The 24,277-nt window shown below is 54.1% G+C and overlaps 1 protein-coding gene across 2 annotated transcripts in view; it reads right to left on the bottom strand.

Moving 5' to 3' along the window:
• ST8SIA2 (ST8 alpha-N-acetyl-neuraminide alpha-2,8-sialyltransferase 2) overlaps nt 1-24,277 on the bottom strand; it is a 46,169-nt gene that overhangs the window by 4,865 nt on the left and 17,027 nt on the right. Inside the window, exons 2-5 of one of the 2 annotated variants that reach the window (XM_016151677.2) lie at nt 15,732-15,794; nt 12,000-12,128; nt 7,832-8,089; nt 3,859-4,152 (exon numbers count right to left, since the gene is read on the bottom strand). In XM_016151677.2, coding sequence (XP_016007163.1) covers nt 3,859-4,152; nt 7,832-8,089; nt 12,000-12,128; nt 15,732-15,794 — 744 coding nt within the window. Of the gene's footprint in view, nt 1-3,858; nt 4,153-7,831; nt 8,090-11,999; nt 12,129-15,731; nt 15,968-24,277 lie in introns of those variants that run through there. The other variant, XM_016151676.2, reaches the window with a different exon arrangement.

Below are 24,277 nucleotides of genomic sequence, written 5' to 3'. Positions count from 1 at the left end.
CTTAATGAAGCAACGGATGAGAAAGAGTGAGCAGAGGCTAGGGGCTCCCTGTGGGGGCACTGGCAGGAGAGGCGAAGGAGCCCGGCCTCACTCTCAGCCTCTCCAGGCGCCCGGCTCCGGGCCCGCATATGTGAAAGGCAGGCGAACAGCCACCCAGACAGCCTGTCGCCCAGTGAAAAAGGGAACAAACATGACGGAGGTTACTTGAGGGGTTCCTTCCGCTACAGCCGGCCCCCCAGGTTGTCGAGAGACTGCTGCTCACACAGGTATCATCACCTCTGTCCCCAGAGGCCCAGCAGAGATCCAGCAAGGACATTTCTGGGGGGCTTAAACCTCATGGCCGGATTTTGGAATTCAACCTAATGCCGCTCGCAACAGAAAAATTATACTCAACCTCGTTCATAATTAAAGGAACCCAATTTCAAACAACAATCAGATGCCGATTTCCCCTGGATTGGGAAAGATAACACATGTCGATAATGCACCGCATTGGTGAGGTTATGGGAAAACAGGCATGTTCAATAATCATAGGCAGGTGCGTGGCTTGGAAATATCTATAAAAACTAACAGGGCATAGATATCCGTCTTTCCTTTTAGCAGTGACACGTCCAAACATCAGACAGGCCTGTGCGTGCAGGTGTCAGTACGAGACGTTCACCGGAGCACGGGTCACACCAGCTAAGATGAGAACACCCGTGACGCCCGCCCGATGGTTTCTGTTTCCCGTAAACGCGGGTGCAGAGGCAGTGGAAGGCTGGGCAGCTGCAGGGTACGGGCTGGCGCCTGTCGGTAGGAGGTAATTTCCGGAGTTCAGCAAGGCGGAGTGCTTACAGCGAGCTCCCCTCCGACAGGCAGCGGGGCCGGCCTTGCTCATCCGCTGCGCCAGCCCTGGAGGAGAGGCCCACTGGGTCAGTGCCGTCCCGCGGCCTTGGCCCAGCCCTCCTGGTGCTAATGAAGCGCCGATTCACAGGCCTCCTCTGCACCAGGCCTGTGGGCTGGGCGGTCGGATGGGCCTCCTTCCCCGCCCGAGGGCCGCCCTGTCCTCTTTGTGGGTCACGGCCGTCCCCGTGGTTGTAACTGAATCAGACCCATTCACCGCCAGTTGCCGACCCCCGTTTCCCACTTCTCACCGCCACGCTCGCCTGCCTGGGTGTTCCTGCCCTTGGCTGCTCACCGCGCCTGCCGGCAGCCAGCCAGGGCGGGCACTCTGCCACTCTGCAGGCCTGCAGGGCCAGAAGTCCCCTGCAAGAGCTGCCCAGGCTGGGGCAGGGGGTGCTACGAGCGGAAGGGCAGGCCTTCTGCTCGGCGACTCCGCACCCCCCTGCCAGCTCCCTGCAACGCCCGGGCCAGAGTCTTGAGGGTACGTGCTGGTTAGAGACTCTCCTGGCACGAGGTGCATCGGATCCAGGATCTGAGTAGGAAAGGCGGCTAGCTAGCCCAAAATGTTATGGGTCGAATTGTGTCCCGCCAAAGTTCACGTGTCGAAGTCATATGTTGCTTAGGCCACCCCGCCTGTGGTAGTTTGTCACAGCAGCTCTAGCAAACCGATACTGCAGTTCTGTGTGGTGCGGATGGATTTCCCGCCCCACGGCCCAGAAAGGGGCATTCGCTGCTGCCGGGGCATCCCCAAGGAGGCTGAAGTCCTAAGGGGCGACCCAGCTCATTTCAGGAGGTTCTGCCCAGTGTCCAGATGACACCGGACTCCCTGTCAGTCTTCCCCCAGCCCTAGTTCTGTACCCAGAGCCTCCCAGGCCGATTCGTGAGCCCCGCAAGGACAGCAGCCTTGTGTTACGGATTTTCGCGCAGCCCCGAATCCCTCTAGAAGTCTTTCAGCATTCGCCCAACCAAGAAAGATTGCTCTCACACTCCTCGGAGACTTCTTCCCTTCCTCAACCTTTCACCTTGTGACTTTCTCTGCCACTCTGGCCCCTCTCCAGCCCGATAACCCTGAACGTGATTTTTTTCTCAGTGGGATTTGACTGGGGAGAGTAAAACAAGGCCATTGCTGACCTCCCTGACTCTCAAAGATGTCACACGTCCACCACTGTGCTCTGAGATCGCACATCCCTTTGAGCGACCACACACCCGATGACAGCTGGTGCTGCGTGCCTCTCCGTTCAGTTGTTTAGAACCTAAGTACAGAACCTGGCGTTTGTCCACACTAAATTTCTTCCTCTTAGATTAGCTCACGGCGGCAGCCTGTCAAAAGAAATTTGGCCTCAACTCCAAAGACCTACCGGACCCGGGACCCTATAAGAAGAACCAGTGGCCCCAGAGAGGGAGAGAGCCATTGGCAGAAATCTATTCCAAGGCTCACGAAATCCCATTCAGTCCATTCCCCCGCTCCCCTTGGTACAAGCAGAGACCAGCCCCACCCGTCTCTGTCCCCTCTGGGGAGTTCCCGCAAGGGGAGATGGTACGCTCTCAGGGTGAAGAGCCTGTTTGTTTAAAGGGTTTATTACTGGTGCTTAATGCTATTTTGACAGATAAAAGTGAGTTATTTAGAGCTGGAAATAGCTCCGGCTGCATACATCTCTTCCAGGTGGTTGCCCATTCCCTGCCAAGGGACCTTTTCTCGCTTTACCAAAGGGCGGTCCTTTTCTCTCTCTCATCCTTTCTGACCCCCAAACCATGGAGCGTTTCCTCTTTCCAGAAAGAAACAGCATTTAAGGAACGGATCCTACATCCGTCAGCTAGGGGTTGCCATGGCAGCCCTACTCTGGGACAGGGATGCAGTGAAGGATGCTGAAGGGAGTGTGGACAGGTCCCCCTCCAGGATGGGAGACGTGGCCTCAGGGAGGCCCGTGTCCACACAGGCATCTCCTTGGGTAGGTTTCTGTGTGCATATCCACCCAAACGAGACCAGTGCTGGTCACGGGCTTCGGTGTCACCTTTATGAGGACCAGAGTCCTTTGCGGTGACTCAGAGGGCTTCCCAGGGTCACTCTGAGTCACGCCAAGGCCCGAGTGAAGAGCGTTCCAGTGTCCTTTGGTCACTGGGGAGGCTGCACAGTGGGTTCTCTCGTCCCTGGAGTAGGACTGTGAACCGCCATGCGGTTGGATGGACATCTGGCTCCAGGGCCTGGCCCCAAGCTGGGAGGTCAGGAGTGTGTGTGTGTGGGGGGGGTATTTATACCAGGCATCTCAAACTTAATAAGCCCCCAAAGAACTCTCTTCCTTGGCACTCCCAAACATGCAGGGGCCTCTCCCGGGCTCTCCTGTCACAGAAAACGGTGCCACGGTCCCTCCGTTTGCTCAGGCGTCGATCCTCACAGTCATCCTGGATTTTCCTCTTTCCCTCGCTCTGCGAGGTCCTCACACAGACTCCATCAGCCAGGCCTGCCGCCTCTACTCCTGCCTGGATAGCGCAACCGACAAAACCGCCCCGGCCTGAGCCCCGCGTTATGAACTGCTTGCTTCCCAGCCAGTGTTCCTGCCCCTGTTCCCGTGGCCCCCGTAGGGCTTATTCCCAGCACGGCGCTCCGGGCAGGCACTACCGGGTGGTCAAAATCAGCCGTCGCGCCAGCTGAAAACTTGCCCCACTCCGCCACGTCTCCAAGAAGGGAGGCCCCGAAAGACCAGGCTGACCGGCTGCAGTCATAAGACGGACGAGGGAGTGGCAGAGCTGGGGTGCAGGGCGGGGGGGGGGGGAGCGGGAGGCGGTGCAGAGGGTGTGGGGGAGGGGTCCGCTCACCCGTGGACGGCGCGTGCAGTAGGCGCAGGGAGGGGTACGCGGTGCGCACGTCGACACAGGGGTGGGGGTGGGGGTGGGAGCGCCGGGGAGGGGCCTGCTCACCCGTGAGGGGTACGCGGTGCGCAAGTCGACGCGGGGCGGGGGCAGGGGAGGGGGGCCGCTCACCCGCGGACGGCGTGCAGCAGGCGCAGGGAGGGGTACGCGGTGCGCACGTCCACGCGGTGCTTCAGGATGAGCTCGTGCACCCACTCGACGCGCTCCTTGCCGCCCCTGGCCATGAAGGCGGGGATCCACAGGATGCTGCCGTTGAGGCTGTGCAGCCGCTGCAGCAGCTTCTCCCGCCACGTGGCGTTGACCAGGTCCTCGAAGGCCCGCTGGATGACCGAGGGGTTCATGGTCACCAGGTCCGTCTTGAGCCCCACATCCCGGGCGTACTCCTGCACGGGGGCCAGGTTGCACCTGCCGGAGAAAAAGGCACCGCTGCTTGCATTTCCCTGCATTGCCCCCCCTTCCCTCTCCTGCCTTCCTCCTCACCCCCAAACACAGAGGGCAGCTTCCTGCGCTCCCCGGCCCCGCCCGTCGTCCTTTCTCTTTCTGCTCCTGCCACACACGTCTCCTAGGCATTAACATGGGGATGCCGAATGCCTGCCTCCTGGAATCCACTGCTTAGCAGGGGGAAAGGAAGCGAGGAAGCCAGCCAGCCCTCCGTCCATAAGATGCCCACGCGAGTGGCAGGTGTGATCTGGCCGCATTAGGTGACAGAGTGAGGGCTCGGAAGGCACACTCCTGGGTTCAGAATCCTTTCTGCCTGCTCAATCCTTTCTGCCTCTCTGGGCTTCCTGAGAGATTCCCCTGGCTAAGGAACATCCACAGTAGTTTCTTTAGCGGTGATGGTGAGCAGAACAGCACCCCTCTCAGGAAGAGAAGAAGTCACTACACACACTGCAGGACCACAGTAAGAACTCGATAACTGTTATTACGGGAAGGAGGAGCATCAGGTGGTCTTCCCGGAGGTAGCGACCATCTAGAAAGCCGGATGAGCAGAAATCCATTAGCGGAAAAGGTATGTATTAGGGAAGCATTTCTCCACCTTGCCAGGTCAGAAGAATCCCCCTAAGTACTTGATAAAAATACAGATTCCCCAGGTCTGTCCCCTGGAGATCCAGATTCATCAACAGGCGAGCCTAGGAATTGATATGTTTTCTTTTTACATGGCCTTTAGGTAAGTCTTACAACCAGGCAGTTTAGGAAGCATCACACGGTGGCATTTTAGGTGCAGGAAATGTGTCCGGGGCTCAGAGGTGGCCGGCAGTGTGGCTGTGTCGGGGGAGGCAAGCGCTTTGGTCTGACGGGAGCGTGTCGCGTGCCGGAGATGCGGCAGGGGAGGCACACGGGGCGAGCGGTCACAGGGTCCGTGTGGCAGAGGCTTGGCTCCGGAAGCAGCGGGGAGCCACCGAAGAAGGTTCTTGAGCAGAAGAGTGACTTGGACAGATTTGCAGTTTAGACAACGGTTGGACAGCGGTGAGATGAAGTGAGTTGTGGTATGTGTTGGGGAGGCGGATGGGGCTCGGGATCGGAGGGCAGGTCCGCAGGTGAGACGAGGCAGCTTGCGCCACGGCCTCCCCCTGGCCCACACTAGCAGTGTGACCTCTGACTCTCTGTACCTCAGTTTTCCTCATTGTAAAAGTCGGGACGAAATAGTACATTCCTGACAGGGTCGTTGTGAGAGTTAAATAAGTTAATGGGCATGACGCACGTAGAGCTGTACCTGGCACGTTCTAAGTGCTAAGTGCCCAGTCATGGTAAGCAATGACGATGACCGTGATGGTTTATCCGTGACAGGGCATTTGTTCGTACGATTCTCCCTATGAGAGGTGACCGCTCTGCTTTGCAGGAGCTCACAACTGGGGTCAGGTGGCTGGGGTGGGGACATGCGGCCCCCAGAGAGCTACTGTTCAGAGGGGCACATGCTATAGGCGAGGTGGTGCCGAACAGTGGGGTGATCTCTGCGGAGCTCAGAGAGAGGCAGGGGAGGGAACGAACCCTTCCTGTGCCCTGCTGTGAAGACACTGTCCTGGGCACACTCACACACGCCGTCTCATGCAGTGCGCACAGCGTCACGCTCAACTTTACTCTCCGTGCGGAGTTTTGGCTGGTAGGACCTCCCCCGCCCCCAAGCTGGGGGTCACGGATGATCCCCCAGGTGGGAGGACCCCCGCAGGGTGGGCCCGGTGGAGCGAAGGAACTGGGGCTGCCACTCAGCCTCAAACGCGGGGTCTGCGCACGGAGGGTCCACGGAACCCTGTCCTGACACACCGCGGGAATCAACCCGCAGACGTGCAGACGTGCAGACGGTGAGGGCCGGACCTGGGCGCCCGAGAGCAGCGTCGCGCTGTTGCGAGCGGCTCTCTCCTTGCCTACGTGGACAGGACTCCCAGCGGAGAGGCGAGGCGAGCCCTGGCCACGCCTCTCCAAGGACGGTCAGACCTGACAGCTCAGGCCCCACTCCCCACCTGACGACTCTGCGTTTTAAGAGGCTCAGGTGGTTTGTTACGCTCTCTGAAGTTTTTGAGGCCCTGGGCTGCAGCATTCTTAACGGAAGGACCTCAAAGGCGGCCAGCCCAACCCGTCCATTTTTCGGACGATGCCACAAAGGCCCAGCAAGGGGTGTCATGCACACCAAGTCACCTGACAGGCAGGCAGCGGAGCCAAGAGTGGAATCGGGACATCACACGGCTTGCCTGGCTGCCTAAGTGTCCAAAAAATGAAAATGTTGGCTAGAATCCGCTTGCCGTCGCTTCTGGAAATGCCTGGGCCGGGATAGTCACTGCATATATGTATGACGCCGGGTCAGAAAGGCCACTGTCAATGCTGCCTGGTACCCCCAGGAGGAGATCGGAGTCCATCTGGTGGCTTTTTACCCTCTTCCCGAATCTTTAACCTTGAACCCCTACCCCAGCCTAACCTTGCCCCTTCTGAGGAATTCAGTCAGACAAACCTGCCATACTTTCTTCCCCCTTCTCCCTCTCTCCCTCCCTCAAGTTTTGACTAGAGGGCTTTGAGAAGTGGGGACTCAGCCCTTGGATAAGCCAAGCACAGACAAAACCTGGCAAAAGATGACAAAACTAAAAGACGTTTTAGTTTGGTTGCCAGGCTTCAGTGACCCTGCAATCCCGGCGGACACAGGAGTAAACGCACTGTCTGCTCCCACGTCCTGAGGTTCAGGGAGCTCCGGGATAAGGCCACTCCTCAGAGCCCCCACACAAGGCTCTCTCTGCCTCAGACAGTCCCCAGCAGAAACATGAGACATGGTGTGTGTCCTGCCAGGGCCGGAGAACAGTTTGGGATGAAACTCGAGGCTCTGTATGTTCTACTTTTCACCAGGGGACAGCGAGGCCTTGTTTCTGAGTCTGTCTGGGTTGGGGGTCAGGTGTCAGGGCCCTGGGTAACTGTGTCCCAGTGTGTCCCCAGGCAACTGAAAAATGAGAGATGATATTTCAGTGAGAATCAGTCGCGTACAAAACCCATTTTTCTCTGTTACTCTCTCACTCCCCAGATTTTGACTCCAGGATATAAAGTTACCAGCAGAGCATGACTTTCCAGAATACTTCAAAGAGTTTTGCAAACTCTCTGGCCAGCCCAGGAGATTCTCTTACGAACCTTTTATAGCAGGCTCTGTCCCGGGGTCAGTAAACTTTTTCTGTAACAGGTCAGATAAATATTTTAGGCTTTGCGGGCTGTGTACTCTCTCTGTTGCAACTCTTCGGCTTTGCCCAACTACTCAGCTCTACGTTGTAGTGACAAAGCAGCCTTCGATGATATGAAAATGAATGGGCGTGGCTGGGTGCCAATAAAACTTTATTGATAAAAACGGGCTGTGAGCCAGAGTCTGCCCACCTCTGCCCTAGACCAGCCGTTCTCAGCCTTAGCTGTGTTCCAGAATCGCCTGGCTCCCTGGATCGCATGCCCCCTCTGCTCCCTCAGCTTGATTTAATTGGTGTGGACACTGGGACTTTTAAAAATGTTCTAACGTGCAGTCCAGGTTGAGAATGGGGACGAGCCCCACCCGTGTGTCTTACTCCAACCCCCTGCGGTAACTGGCAGTGCTCGGGTTAACGCGCCTCCCTGCTGCGGCTACCTGATCACGAAGCTGTGCGTGTCGATCTCCCGGCCGCAGCCGCTGTTCAGCAGGACCCCCGAGTTGCCCACGATGGCGCAGGTCCGGAAGTGCTTGTTCTTCAGCGGGGAGGTCCTGGGGAGGAGCTCGTAGAGGTTCTGGGACACGTTCATCGTGCTGTCTCGGTCGAAGATGTAATGAATGATGTCTCCAGGCTTCAGGGTCCCCTTGAGGACAGAAATGTCCTTTTCCGCATCCAAGAACTTTAAGATTTGTTTCCTACAAAACAAACAAACAAACACGCAGGAGGATAAGCCGCCCTGTCGCCGGCTGCCCTTTGCCAACCCCGCTTTTCCTGTCCGGCGTCACCCTGCAGCGCTGCCGGAGGCCAGCACGCGGGTGGAGCTAAGAGTTCAGGTGCCCTCTGAGGTTCCAGACAGGGACTGTCAGAAATGGCCCAGACGTGGCTATGGTGGTGGCCAGTCTGGCTGCCGTGGTTACGCCTTCTTCCTGTGAGGTGTGCAAACTGCCATGGGAGATGACTCCACGAGGACGTGGCACGAGCTCATCGCAGAGGGCCCCGGGAGGGAGGACGACCCGCCATCCCAGGTTGCCCAGGACTGGCTGCAGCACGTCCCAGGAGACCCCGAGACTTGGGCAAACCCAGACAGGGGTCGCCTGTGTTGCGTTCCCCTCTCTTAGCAGACCTCAGGGGCAGGGAGTCCTGCACTGGGGACAGGAAGGCAGAATGACATGTGCCCCTCATTCCTCGAGGGTCTTTTTTCTCCCGTGGCAACCTTCCTTGGGCACAGGGGCCTTGCAGGGCATGCATGTGAGTGTGGGCACCGTGAGGTGTGCCCACCGCTCCGCCTTTGAGAGGCCGAGTCCGTGAGGGGGTTTGTTATGCGGAGTGTGCTCTCCCGGCCCCCTTTGGGCTGTCCACTCTGGGTTTATACATAGCGATGCCTCCCTGGTCCCACAGAGCAGGTTGTGTTGTTTCAAAACAAAGGCGATCAAAGGACAGCTCTCTCGGCCCCAGGGTGACTTTGATTTAGAGGGAAAGTTCTAGAATCATCCCGCAAAGCGCACAGATGGGATGGAGTGTAGTCACGAAAAGAAAGGGTGTTCGCTAGGAATCAACAGAGCCATTTTCCTCAAACCCTGCAGGCCTGGCCCCCAGGAATCTGAGGCTCCTAGCTGGGAGTTTTACTTAAAAGGACCTTTCTACATCACCCCAAAGGTCTTAGAAATGATTCGAGTCGGAGAGAGAAGGAAATTCCATACGGAGATGAGCTGGAATGAATTTCGTTTCCTGCAGTGAGCACCGCCCCCCCCGGCCCCACCCAGAACAGATAACAGTGACGCCAGTCACTTTCCCTCAGAGCCACAGAGGGACCAAATCTTCACGCACTTTGCCAATGGGAGAATCTGCAAGATAGTCGCCCCACTGCACAGATGGTGGCACTGCTGGCTGAGCGCCTGGGGGCCTCGAGATGTTCCCGGCCTGCGGCACATCCGAGTGGGATGCACAGCCAGTCACGTGGGGCGGGGGGTAGAGGGGCTATCGGGAACGCAGAACCTCCAGGCTGACACCTGAGAAACCCTAACCAATCCTGAGAGTGGCCCAGGTTTCAGCACGCTTTCAAACGCTCCACGGGGGACTGTAACGCGTGTCCAGGTTCGGGTGCCTCTTGTGCAGCCAAAGGGCAGCGAGAAGGCTGAGTAGGGCACCATGCTCTTCTTCCATTCATTCGTCCTTATCAATGGCTTGGACCTCTTGCCCTCCTGCTGGGGAAGGCCCTGTTGCTAATTTGTATCTCTTGCTAATCTATATCTCTTGATGGAAAACAGAGGCACTGCTTTTATGTACTGTGTTTTACCAGAGGTTATACAACTGGACAAACTAATACAGTTTGGAAATTGCTAAAACCTTTGCAGTGACTTACCCCAAAGTACTGAAAAGCAAAGAGAGCCCCTAGAAAGCCCATAAGTAAACACCTCTGTGAGTAGATTAATTTCTAACTAATTATGAGGAATTGCTATCAATTATTAAACATCATTCCAAATCATTTGTGGAATCTTTTATGATGAATATTTTCGGGAGTTAATTGAAGGAAGTTAAAGGGAATTCTTTTCCCCGCTGGGTGAAGGCACATCGTTCCTGCCCAGGTGGCTGGCTGTGTTTGCGGGTGTCCTGCGAAGGCCACAGTCAGGTCTTCTCTGAAAAGGGGGGTGGGGGAGGGCGCATCTCTCTACCCAGTGGCAGGAGAAAGGCCAGTGGGCACTGCAGGTAGGCTGGTGGAGGATTTCACTCACAGGTGACAAGTATGTGTCCACCTCCTAACCCCTGAAACCCGTGATGTGGCTTTCTTTGGGGAAAAAAAGCATCTTTGCAGATGTTATTAAATTAAGGGTCTTGACACAAGATCATCCTGGATTACCTGGGCGGGCCCCAAATCTAATGACAAGTGTCCTTATGAGAGGCAGGAATGGGGATACACAGATAACAGAGGAGAAGGCCATGCGACCACAGAGGCAGAGATCGCAGCGATACAAGGCAAGGACCCCCTGGAGCCACCCGAAGCTGGACGGGAGAAGGAGGGCTTCTCCCTAGGGCCTTCAGAGGGAGCGCTCGAATTCTGGTCCCCAGAACTGAGATTCCCAGAGAATCAGTTTCTGTTATTTTTAAGCCACCAAGCCGGTGGGAAATTCTCACGGCAGCCCCAGGAAACAGGTGCAGGAGTTCGTCCTGACTCCACAGTGCCACCGATCCAGGGGTCAGTGACGTGGGCCTGCAGGTGTCCGCACAGCACAGCCAGGGTGGAGGGTCCACCCAGGGGGCCTCAGAAGGGGCACTAAGGGGTGGTGACAGGAGTCAGCTCGTTCAGATAGGCCCGCCCCCTGCCACATCCCTTTAAAACTAACCCTCCAGAATTCAGGGGTGAGGCGTTTCCACTTTGACCGTGAGCCTACCTGGAGGGGACACCTCCCCGCTCCATGTGGTGACACTTTCGGTTAGCCGCTGGCAAGGCTCATCGCTGTGCCCCTACCCCTAGCTCCCTGCTGCCTCCCCAGGGCGATGGCCTGGGAATGTGGACCGCTGTAATCACGGCTGTCCCCATCTGTCCTGGTGCACCAACCCAGTCACCGCCATTCCCAACCTCCTGCCCCATTCTGCAGCAGCACCGAGTGCAAATGCCACCCTCAGTGTGCCTGGCAAACTCCTAATCATCCTTCAAAACCCATGGCTCCTTTCCTGGCCAGCCCTCTCGGTCCCCTTACAAAACGGAGTCCTCTCTCCTCAGCTGGTCTCGTCGCCTCCACTGATTTATAAGATGCAATGCCGCCCGATGTGTGCGTACCACACCGCACAGTCCTGACTTTGCTCACGTGGTGTCTCCCCACTAACGTGCCTGATTTATATGAGCACCTGGGGTCCCCAGCACCGTGCCGAGAAGCAAATGGTCGGATTATACTGACCAGTCTCCGCAGGGTCAATGACAGCACCTCAGAGGCAAGTGGCCAAGGCGCTGAAGTTGCAGATCCTGCTCTACAGTTCCCCGTCCCCGCCACCCGGCAGGAACTGCAGAGCCCCCCACCCCACCCCCTTTGCAGTCGGGTGTCATGCCAGCTACTGGTCACCCGATGCTGAGCTGTGGCTTTTCATTTTTACGTTGTCAGAGAAGGGGCAGCCTTTTGAAGCTGCAAGGAGTGTGTGTGTGTGTGTGTGTGTGTGTGTGTGTGTGTGTGTTGGGGAGGGGAAGCTCTCCAAAGACTCTCCAAATGGGGGGACTGTCACCACAGTAAGGGGGCACAGATGCCAGGCAGGCCCAAGCAGGAGCAAACATCTTTATGCACAGGAAGGACTGCTTCCCTGGTCCCCTGGGAGAAGCCACCTGTGGCCTCCACACACCCCTCCCCCCCGCCCCAGGCTCTCGCTGCTGCTGCCCCAAGCGCCCCACTCCCTCCGAGCCCAGGACCTCAGCAGGGCGCTCCCACACATGCCGGGCTGCTGGGCCCGCCTTGGGTTTTTCTTCCCGATGGACCGCTTACAGATGAAACCCGCCTCAGTGGGAGGTAAACGTTTCCTTTCTACCCTGACTTCTTTCGATGACAGAGAGCGGCAGTTTGCCGGCCTGTGCCGCAGAAGGCCCAGCCTGTCTCCCTGCGCAGAGGTAATCACCACTACCTGATCCTCAGAGACAGCGTCTGGTTGTGCCGCCACTTGGCCGAGGCTGGCTGGATGTTGTGCTTGATGCTTTCGTTACTTCTGTCAACAACAGCTGGTGACGAGGAGCCATTTATTACCACTTCAGCTCTGGAAGGGGAGGAAGAGAAAAAAAAAAAAAAGGGAGAGGGTAGACAGGATCTGTTAGCATGCCAATGACAGGTCTAATAGTTTTGTTTTTGCTCGGGCTTGAACGTAAACTTCTTCGGGAGAGCAAAATTGCAGTTATTACCTGAGAAGGGAAGGGAGTCTATTTATCTTCGGGAAGGCAGAGACTGTCTCCCTAAGGTATAACCCACATCCATTCCTGGAGACAGGAAGGGGGTGATCAGACTCGTCCTCTCCTCTCCCACCTCCCAGAGACACCTAGCAGTCGCTGTCGGAAGAGTAATACTTCTCCAAGTTACTTTCAAAGCAAAGCTCCAAGGAGCAGTTGCCATTGCTACCAAGTAGCACATGATGGTTTAGAAACTCAGCAGAAAATAGACGCTTGTCAGGGCGAGGGGACGTAGCCGGTGCCTCTCCCTCTTCCCGACCTCATCACTCTCTCCTCTGCCTCAGGCGCCCCTGAAAACACCTGCCTCTCTCCAGGGTTGTTGGTGCTGTGTCTCTAGACTAGAGAGCAGGGGAAGCACCCTTAATTATTTCGATGCTCCCCAATGGTCTCACATAGCAGGTGGTCCATAAAGAAGTCTTTGCTGAACTCAAATTTAAATTCTGTCTCAGGGGGGCCTGGATGGAGGAGGGAGCCGGCCAGCTCCGTGCGCCTAGGGGAAATCGCCATTCCGGGTTCCCACCATCTTCCCGCGGAACTCGGGAACCCCAGGCATAACCGGACCCCCTCGAATGCAGAGGCTTGAGATCTATGCTAGTAGGTTTCTAAGAAACTAGGTTACAGCTGCATCTCTAAGGGCAGGAGCCAGACCGCCCCTGCCGGCTGCACAAGGATCTGTGCGGGCCACGTAGAAGGCCCTTTTGTCTGGGCCGAGAGCACATCCTCGCAGTTCTAGGGATAACTGGATTTGTGATGCCCAACTCCGTCTGGAGCTTTAGAGAATCCAAACCAAACATCTACATCCTTTGCATTTATCTTGAAACAGCCACATTAAAAAAAAAAAAAAAGGCTGAATCCTTTTGACGGGCTTTGAACCCAATGATGTATTTTGCTTTCCACGGGTAGAGAAGGCATTCGTTTGGGGGTGCACCTCGTCTGTGCACATTCTCCCCTTACACGTCCATTCTTCAATATTCTTGGCTCCTTAGATGATGATGCCGCTTGTCTCAGATTCAGCCAGGAGCAACTTTTGCGGAGGATAGAAAACTAAAGGGTTCGGAGTGAGGCAGACAGACCCCTCTAGCCTGGAGGCTCAAGGGAAGCCTGCGGCGGGGCCAGAACACTGGACCCTTCGGAACTTTTGCTGCTTCCGTGAAAAGAAGCGGAGGGTGTGTGGGAAGATTCCACACGCTGCGTGACTGTGGGAGAACTCTGTAGTCTGTCCGAGTCTCAGTTTCCCCGTTTACAGGAAGTGGGCGCAGAAGAGGAAGCTCTCCCGCGCTGCGGTTCTAGAACCCTACAAGGACCGCCAGCGTCCCGTCCCTGTCACCGGCTGCCGTCTCCTGAGGCTCCAGGGGGAGCTGGCTGTGGCTGCCTCCCTGGGGCGCTGCCGCCGCCTGCGCAGGCCTCCGGTGGGAGCAGAGACCCTCAGGGCCGTGACTCAGCTGCCACGCCCCAAGACGCCGAGTTTCCACGCGGCTCACATCGGGAGGCATAGGTGATGGAAACACTGGTGTTTGTGACGAGGAGCCGTCTTCCTGGGAGGCGAGCTGATCACACAGTGGCTGGGGACTCTCACGGCTTAGCGTGAATTCAGGTTTGGGCGGCGGTCCTCAGAAACGCGCATACTGGGTGCCCCGGGATCTCTCAAGACGCGAGGATGTGTGGAGGGATTCTAACACGGGTGCGTGCAGAGGGGACTTGCTCCGAAAGCTCCAGAAGGGCTTCCAGGCTTCCCTGGGACACGAGGTGACGGAGGGAGGAGAGAGAAAGAGAGAGATGTTGCGTGGACAGAGGTGGAATTCCATTTCTGTCTCCACTTCCTCGCGGAATCTCGGACGGTCTTCTCGGACTGGCGCCCCGGCTCTGTCGCTGTCTCGCTGGGGACTTGGGGAAGTCGCGTCGCGTCTCTGGTCTCTGCCTCCTCCTCTGTAAAAGCGAGGGGCCACTTCTGTCCCCCGGTCGTACATGCTCTGTGTTGCACAGACACAGATGGACTGCTTGCCGAGTTGACGTCCTCCTCTTCAGGGAGTGTGCCCGTATGTCCCCAGCATCCCTTCTACTCCAGGGACACGTTTCTTTGCCCTCTTCGGTGGCCATCTTCCGATGCTGCGGGTACATCCATCCGCAGGAATAGGCGAGCCTCAGCCGAGTGCTTTTAAAATCAGGCTGGGCAAGAGCCTTGCAGTCAGAGGTCTTGGTCCTTGGAACCCCCCTCGATGCTGCACGATGGTTCTCCTCGAGTGAGGGAAATGGGGCTCAGAGGGGTTGAGATGACTTTGCCCACAGTCCCAGCTACTAAGCTCTGGGATTGAATCCAGGTCTGCTTGGCTCCCGAGAAGACTGCAGCCCCCACCCCACCCCAACTGACCGCAGAGTCCAGGGGCAGAAACTTCTTTCTCCACAGGCTGGAGAGAGATGCAAGGTATAGCTGTATTTCTCCAGGTGTCGCATAAGCTCCCAAGTGGTTAAGAGGTCAATGATGGCAGACATGGGGCCGGGGGGGAGGGGGTCAGTTGCTTGAATCAGTCCAGTAGGGTCAGGAATGAACACAGCTGACAGGTCTCATACGGTCAAGAGACAGCCCCCCAAAATATGGAAGGGCACATGACAGACCTCACTCTGAATAATTTGGGCCCCTCTTTCCCAGATCGACCGAAATAGGATATTTAGAAAGTAAAAGCCAAGTGCTTCATTTTGAGTAGTGACCTCTGGTTACGTCCGATAACTTGGCATCTTCTTCCTTCCACTGCTCTGTGAGCTTGGGCTTAGCGCTACGGGACAGTTGTCACTGGTGGCGAGTGGGGACTCGGCAGCATGGTTCAGCCGCAGCCAGTAACAAGCCCGGGTCTGTTGGCTTCCAAAGCATTTGCTCACTCTCCCGCATCGAGCTGTCCCTTGGCCAAGGGTTGTCGTGTGAGGAAATGCTCAGGATTTAGAGTGCGTATCCACTTACCGAGGTTCACGCTACCGAGTTGACTCCTTGTTTTTAAGAGGTCTCAGCAAAGTTTCTGAATGCTCGATTTCCCTCTTCACTTCCTGGACAGGCCATCTACCACGGCGAAATTGGGCGAATGCCCTGATTCCCTTCAGAGTCTCCACCACTCAGCAGAAATGCAAGTCGTGAATAAGCTCGTTGGTGGCCTAAGTGCTTCAAAGTGGGTGGACTCTTTTTCAGAAAGTGACTCTTAGCACCTGAGCTTTCCATCTCTGCAGCCTCTAGACCTTGGGCCATTTCATGAACTCCTCTATTGACAGCTCCCCCCTCCCCACCAAAGTGACTAGGGAAAGGCAAAGCCACAGTGAAACGAAACAGATCTATTTGCTAAGTAAGAAGGGCACCATCCAGCAAAGAGGAGAAGCAGATTAATAGCTGCCTTACAGCAAAAACAAATGAACACAAAATCTAATTTACAAACCTATTAGATTTGCTATATAAGCTGTTCACAGCCGATCTGATTGTACCTCTGCCTCCAGAATTCCTGCAAGACAAAGGAAATGCATTATTTATAAACCCAGCTTTCCTTTGCAAAGCCCTTGTCGATCGCCAGGAGATCCCACAGCCGGCCTTGGGCAACCGCAGAGAGCAGTTGGGATCTTCCTCTGGCTGCTTCAGAATGGGCACCATCCTGATCCAGGCTCAAACCCAAGCACTCTGTGGGGAAGGCGGCCTCCCAGAGCCTCCCCCACCCCCACTCGGACACCCATTCGGTTTGCACCGAGGTGTCCACTGGCGACTTCCATTTGAGTCTTGAGACGGAGTCCGCTGGGATTAACACCCCCAACCCCCACTGGTCCCACAGGATAGCATGACTCAGCACGGCTCAGCACCTTCTCCCAGGGTTCGCCTGCGTTCATTCACACCTGTCGACATGTTGTTCACCACATCCCCTCCCAACCTGAGCCGCTAGGAGTTCCGCACAGGCGGCAAGAGCGACTTGACAGCGCCTCTGACCAAATGTGATGGCGAGCTGCGTTTGGTGGTGGGAGAAATAATGAGGAGTAGTGTCACTTTGTGGGAGGAGGAGGGGAAGAGGGGGGTGACTAATGGGGCCCTTTGCTCCTCCCTCCGGAGGGAAAGCTTTTGGAGGAAAAGCATTCTGAGGTTCTTCCGAGCCCTGCTGTCCACTCAGCGTGTCAAATTCTTTTCTGGACTCGGGCTCTCGGGCCGTGAAGTCTCGCCCTGCTCTGCTGTCACGCTGGCCCGGGGTTTCGATGGACCTATCATCCCCTGGTACCTAGTCCGCTCCGCGCCCTGTGTAGTGCTTTTGCAAAGTTGTATGTGAGACTAATTGTTTTGATTAAGGGAAATCATTTTTTCTCCTGCTTATAAGGTGTGTGGTTTGAGGAGCTATTTCTTTGTACTTTCTTTTTTTTTTTAAGTTCCATCTAACCTTTCAATCAAGGCGTCGATGCATGCCAAAGAAACGATTACAATTCCTGGGAAAGCTGACTATTTGAGGTCATAATGTGACTTAATGAGAAACCTGTTGGGAAAGTTAATGTCTATCTCCAAACTGGTTTTAAGTCTAGATTTTTTTTTTTTTTTATCAGCTCTCTTTAGGATTAGCGTACTTACAGATCAAATTGTGTGTGTGTGTGTGTGTGTGTGTGTGTGTAAACACATATACACATCTTTTCCTGATAGACTGAAATGTCGTTTAAACATTATTTGGAGCAGGCAGTATTCGCCCGTTTCACAGCCAGATGACCAGACAGCGGGAAGGATGCTACGCCCAGGGTCCCATCCCGGAGCTCCCTCCAGCCCTCAAATTTCAACACTTCTAGTCAGGCTCTTAACTACACAAACTATCATCTAATCTTCACACTTCCACATCAATGCCTAATAGTTCGTTTTTTTGTTCCTCCCATCTCCCCGTGGGATGGCTGAGCTCTTGACTTCTAACTCGGCGTCTGCGAATATCTGGCCGGCTCTGGCCCCATCACCTGATAAACCACTTGGATCAGACCCCAAGGGCTTTCCTGGGCTCTGTGCTGTCCACATGCCACTGACCTTTGACATCCCCTGCCCTGACCCCATCTCTCAAGGTTAGCATCCTTCGCAGGGAGAGAAGACCAGCTGGGCCAGACATCAAGTCAAGAACAGTAATTAAAATAGCTCAAGACTAATGAAAGGTGAATAGGACAAAAAATGTCATCCGGAAGTGCTGCGGATAAGAACTGAGACGTGATTTTTATAAATCATTATCAGTGAGAAATTTGGTACATGATTTGGAGTAGTTGGTTCAGTCTAGAGGTGGTTTGGGGGAATCAGTTGAGCGTTATCTGTGTTACCCGACTCGAGATAGCAAAATGAATTTCAAGTGGCTTTAACTGGTGTTTCCCAAGCTTCGGCAATTCACATATCCCTGTCCCAATTTGCTGTATTCGTTAGTCCCCCACCCTATTACCTACTTAGTTTTAAAAATGGCTCATCTTTAGAAATGTACCCTTATTCTAAGCAATGCCATCTGTGAAAATACATGTTTGGTACCATGATGACATACCCATTTCCAAAAAAAAAAAAAAAAAAAAAAAAACTAGAACATCATTAACAGAAAAAACATTTATCGAAGGAATTCCCAAAATCATCTTACATTATCACCAAGAATACTTAGAGCAACCTCTGGGAAAGACTGAATTAAATAATTTTTGAAATATAAATAAAAATTAAAAAATTATAAATAGAATTATTGATATATCATATGTGCATTAGAATTTTCATTGTATATGATATGTAATTAGTATATCATGCCATTTATTAATTTATGTTATATATTATATACTAACAATATAAAATTTCACGCATTAAAAATTTGTTTAAAAAATGTACTTAAATTATAAAAATTATAAATTAAAAATATTTAAAGAAGGGAACTCATAAGAAATTGATAAGAAAATAAGAAAATGGAAGAGACTATCAAATCTTTGATGATGTACGTGAGGGATTTTTAAATTCAGCAGAAACTGTGAGAGAAAATGTAGATAGATTTGACGTTATAAAAATTTAAAACTCTGCTTCTACGAAAAGCAAACCTGAACAAATTCTGTTCAGTGTCTTTCATGAGATCTAGGATGGCTTCAGGTGAGGACAGCCCTGAATCCGTGCATCTTCCCGGTTTCAGGTAACCAGGCACGGCCAGGTCCTAAATGCAGTAAACAATGGGCCTTGACGGGCACCTTTCAGAGGCGAACCGACCGATTCAGAGCCCACGCCCCCGCCATCTCCTTTCCTGGGGGCTCACACTCTGGGCCACTCATCACCCTGCTCTAATCACCCCAGAGCCAGGTACTAGCAACCAGGGGCAGCCCCTAATGTCCCAGAGCCCCCCAAAATTATCCAAACCCGCTAATCCTAAACCCGCTTGCCCTGCCTCAGCCTTCGTTCTCCTGGACACCACAGACGTCCCCCCGCCCGCCCCCCACCTCGTCTCCTGAGTGGCCTGGTGTGTCTCCAGGTGTCCCCTCCTCTTGTGATCCAGGTGGCCAACAAACCTCTCCGCAGTGACAGTCTCCTCCCCATCTGTCAGCCTGACTGTAACTGAATAATGATCAAACCTCTATTCAAACAAAGGGGACTCGTTCACCTTTTTAGCCTCGCATCGTGCCTTGCCCCCCTGGGGCACAGTGACTCCAACCTGACGCCAACCTGACGCCAACCTTACGTGGGACTTCCCTTCCAAAGTCCTCCCTGCAGTTAGTTTCCATGCCCCGTTCCTGACTATCAAGTACACCTGTTCTAGACACGTCCCGCCTCTCAGCCACGGAATGGGGCAAGACCGTCAAACCCAGAGACTCTCAGACTGCAGACGTTCGGCTCAAAACGAATCACATCCATCGGCAAAGGATTTCTTCTCCCTAATTATGGCTTGCCTTCAGTGTTATTAAAATGAGCTTCCACTCCTTGCGATGGGGGAAGGCTGATACCTCTGCGGTTTGAGTGACAGAAGAAGATGATTAAGTGAGAAAAAGTTGCTAAAGATAATTCACAACGTGCTGAAATCACAGCAACACACATGCTTAGATCGTCCTAATGAGGAAATACACGGGAAAGCACCGCGCACACCATAAAGAAGTCTATAAAACAAGGTATGATATCGGTAAAAACCAGTATCCATGGGACCCGGATAAGGATTCTCAGGGTGATGACGGAGGCTGACGACTTTAAAGGTCTACATATGGCTAAAACAAAACAAAACAAAACAAAAACCATGCATGGCTGGGCCTGTTTTTCAGTAAAATGCAATTAGTGCACTTGAAAACTGTATTTCTGTTTGGCCTCTTCACCCAAGTCCGTTCATCGACAGGTTAGGTAACGCACAGTGTGTCGGAGGTCTCATAGCTGGGTCAGAATCTCCCATGCTCTCGGTTTCTCACCGGAGAGTCAGGCTCAGTAAGTGACCTCCGGGGCGCTGACAGCTTTAAGAGTCTGGACCTAACTTAAACCATCGAGTAATCTTGAGACTAGGTGATTAAACTAAAGCACAGTTCATGAATTTACAGCTGGTTCTTCCTTTATGGTTTTGGGAAGATACAAAGGGCTTTTTTCCAGTTGGCGTATAAACCACTGGGGTTCCTGCCTATTGACCCCCAAAGACACATAAGTATATGTCCCCACAGACAGGGAATGGGGGGGGGAAAGCAACCAAAGGGGTGACTTATTTGGGGGCAGTCATATGAACAGAGGCTTCCAACAGGGTTTTCAAGTTGTGTGTGTGTGTGTGTGTGTGTGTGTGTTTACTGTGATAAAATATACATAACATAGAATTTCCATTTTAAGTGTACAGTTCAGTGTTATAAGTATATTCATAATGTTGTGTGGCCATCACCACTACCTTTAAAAATTTTTCATCACCCCAAATGGTAACTCTACACCCATTAAGCAATAACTCCCCGGTCCCTCCTGTTCACAGCCCTCGGTAAACTCTATTCTACTTTCTGTCTCTATGAATTTGCCTAGTCTAAGTATTTCATGTAAGCAGAACCATACGATACGTGTCTTTTGCGCCTGGCTTCTTTCACCGAGCAGCGGAGCGTTTTCAGGGTTCCCCCGCGTCGTGGCATGTATCGGGGGTCTGGCTTTGGATGCAGCAGCTCTGAGGAGGCAGCACATCAGGGAGACAGGGGAGGGGCGGGCCCCTCGAAAATGTGGCGTCTGGAGCCTCGAGCACCTGTGGCTAGAACAGGTGCGGCTGACCAGGGCTTGCGAGGGGCTCTTCCTCGCCCAGCGCTTCCTTGGCGAGGAGCCTCCTGACGTCGTTGCTGGCAAACTGAGCTGTGCTGTCTGCGTCCTTCTCCACGTGAGGAGCTGGCGGAACTTGGCCAAGTGCACAGATGGGCGAGGGGCCCAGGCTTGGTAGATCCACGGCAGAGCCTCTCAGCACGAGGCTGGCAGTGGAAGTGTCTGCAGCAGCCCTGGCACCGTGGGAAGCAGGGGGGCCCATCTCTGGACTGGTCCAATCGGCATTCCCGAGGAGACTCGGTCACAGGTGTCTCCGATTCGCTCTGAGCAGGAGGCAGCTGCAGAGTTCTTGTCCACAGGCTTTCTGGTCACTGTGAGACCACCCCTCTCCCCCAAATGCCTGGATACCAGCTGTACCAGTGGAGAACGTCTAGTCATCCCAGTCTACAGCATCTTCAGTAGCCACCTCTGGTTAGATCCGGATGAAGGACTTGTACCCCTTCACCAGCCATTAGGAGTGATGCAATGACCGGGGTCATCAGGAGACCCAAAGTTCAAGGCCATATTTTCTAAATTCTAAGAACGAGAGGCTACTTCACCCACGCCATTCCCCACCTGCTTAGAAGTGCAACCAGCCTTTCCAACCACATTGCACAGCAACTCCAGGGTTCTGTGTCCTGTAGATTACAAGTCGGCAAACTTTTCCTTTAAAGGGCCAGGCAGTAAATATTCTAGGCTTCGTGGGCCAAAAGCAGATATTAGAGATCTTATGCAGATGCATATTGATGAAAGTAAAAATATGATAATGACAATTGATGACTAATTTTTAGTAACAGGTTTATTAATGAGAAGAATGTAATTTTGCGTGTTACCCTGAATATCTCTTTTGGGTTTACCCTCCACCTACCCGTACCGCGTTGGAGAGCTCTTCATATGGGGAAGCGGGTTAAGAGCAGCAGGTCTGAGACAAGACTCGACGTGAATTCTAGCTGTGGGATCTCTTACTTCTCCTTAAACTGTCTAAAATCTTCCCTTTTTGTTTCCTCATCTGTAAGATGAGTATCAGAATCTACTTCGTGGGAGGTCGTAAGGATCGCATGAGCTGATGAAGGCAAAGGTTTAGAACAGTGCTGGACATATGAATGTGATACTTCTCATTATTTTTCTCCCCCATAACTTTAAAGATGTGAAATCATCTCGGCCCGAGGGCCACATGACACCACAGGACTGGCCGATTCGACCTGGGAACTCCCGTTGCTCTCCCCTGCTCCAGCACATCGAGGGCAAAACGGTGCCGCCGTCACCCTTCCCCCGATGACTTCCTTGCAGTTTCGGGAGGCGTTTTGCCCCCAGGAACACGGCCTTCCTGAAGTCACCGCTCCCGCGGGGAGGGCCACGACGCCCCTGCACGGCCGGTGTGGCTCACACGCGCTGGAACTGGCCGGTCGCTTCTGGAGTGCCCGCCAAGACTCTGCGTGACCGTACAGGTCACAGCGGCTTCAGCTGTGCAGGCAGCGAGGGCGCTTCTAGCATGACAAATGGCACCCCGTTTAGATTTATTCCCGGTGCCGCCCACGAACATTACCCGTTTCTTACTCTTCTCTAGTTCTACCCGTTCAACCGACTTCCTGCTCACACTTCTTGCTCGCCAGGCCTTTACCTAGGCGCCCAACAGTCTCTGCGACCCTTTTTCCTGCAGAGCAGACCTTATCATTGTACCAAAGCTCTTGACCTTCATCGATACTGAAACAGCACTGGGCACGGAGCTCTGAAGAAACCCCGTGTACGTTTCGATCTCGACAACGGCATTTCCATGACAACTGAGACCTCTGGCATTGGGCTTCCCCGGGTGGGTACCGCAGGTGCCAGTGGGGAGGGTTAATTCAGCAACTTCACGTTAAATATTAGCTTGATTTGATTTAGCCACGTGCTTTGATTTCAGCAACCCTGAGCTTGTTAATCAGCTTCCATCAGTGTTCGAAAAGGTACCTCGTTCCCTCTCACTTCTTCCCTCCCTCCTCTGATTTCAGAAAACTTCTGTGAGAACTCAGGGCTTTGATTTTGTTCCAGCCAATTCCCCGAGCACTTACATGCGTCCGCGCATCAGAAAGCAAGTAAACCAGTCCCTTGGATGGCAGGCATCTCCCATCCCATTTATTCCTGATCCTTTCTCGTCGTTGAAACCGTCACCTGTAACTGGGGTGGGGGGTGGGGACAGATAATATATACCGTCCACACCAGACCACTTTTGGAGTAAATGGAGGCACTGACCAGAGAGGGGGCAGGAACTGGGATTACTAATTGGTGTGGGACTTGGGTAGCCCTCCAACCCACACCCGTCTCATAAAGGAGACAGACTGGATGTGCTACAGAGACTTCTAAGAACGCGTCATGCCCAAATCCTGGCCATTCAGAAACCCTGAAATCGAAGCAGTCCAAACGCAAAAGCAGTGGGTAGGCGTGCGGTGGCCGGAGCCAGAGATGCCGGCAGCTTCACTCGGCGTGTGGCTCCAGCACCAGCCCCTCAGACTGGGGCCACCCATAGGACGGGGCGCTGTTCCTCGCTGCCGTGCCGTGGGCGCGGAGTGTCTCCGGCACATCAAACATGCGTAGAGAGGGCTGTCAACAAACAGGACGAGTCAAGAAAGCCGAAGGCGTCCCTCCACTGTAGAGAAGAAGATGCAGCCTTCCGGAAGCATGGCTGGGGTGCGGAAGGAGGCAAAGGCCAGCCTCGCCGCCACTGCCCACCTGACCGTACCCGCCAGGTGTGCTCCAGGCCCGGGGCCCTCGCACTGGCTGTCCCCTCCCTAGGGGGCTCCCTGTCCCCTTTTGTCAAATATTGGCTCAAATGTCACCTTCTCAGGGCAGCCTTCCCTGACCGCCCCACGCAAAAGAGCATTTGCCCTCCTGCTCCCCGCACTGCGGCCCTCCGCACCCCCATCTTCCCGTATCTTCTTGTCTCCATATTCATGTGTCAAGTGCACCGCCCGGCTTCGCCACTGGAATGTAAGCTCCGCCACGGAAGCGCCGGGTCTGTCGAGCACAGCGCCAGGACATCGGGAGGGGCCCGTGAATATTTGCAAATAGCTGGAAGCTGCCGCCTCCCTTCCTCTGTTCCCGCAGAGGAGACAACCGTCCTGAGCCCTGAACCGCATCCCTTCCTGCCTGCTGTGACTCATGTCCTATCCATTATTTCTTTTTCTCTTCCACCTATTCAACAGCTAGCTTCCTTTGAGCTGTGCAATCATTCTCATACTGCTCTCGGACCTAGGATATGCCGAGGCCTGTTCTCCACATTTTATGTTGTTCATGTAAGCCTCGCACAGCCGTACCAGGCAGAAATAGCTATCGGTTTCTACACGAGAAGAAACCGAGGCACAGACAAAGCAAAACACTTGTCTCTGGCTTCACAACTCTGTAGGGACACCAGCATTTGAACCGACGGACCGGCTCAGGAACCCAGTTCCTGACTGTTCTGCCGTATCACCAGCTCACACCAACTAGCATTCGCACACATATATATTCGCTTTGCTCATCTTAAGTAAGCGACTCACCTGTAATTCCGCATTCTCTCTCTTCAGCTACTTCTCTGCCTCTCGCCGGTGCTTTGCAAACTTCTTCAAAGACTCTTCCGCACCAACGGCCTGTTTCCTCGCTGCACCCGCTCCTGGTCCCACCCCCATCTGGTTTCCATCCCCATCCCTCTGTCAAGAGAGCTCCTAGGTGAACACCTTGCAACGGACATGTCTCCTTTCCCACCTTATTCGGACCCTGTCGGGGTTC

Source organism: Rousettus aegyptiacus, unplaced genomic scaffold (genome assembly GCF_014176215.1).
Source record: "Rousettus aegyptiacus isolate mRouAeg1 unplaced genomic scaffold, mRouAeg1.p scaffold_m13_p_14, whole genome shotgun sequence".
Classification (NCBI taxonomy): Eukaryota; Metazoa; Chordata; class Mammalia; order Chiroptera; family Pteropodidae; genus Rousettus; species Rousettus aegyptiacus.
Note: the sequence above shows the minus strand (reverse complement) of the source record. Positions and strands in the feature narration are given on the sequence as shown.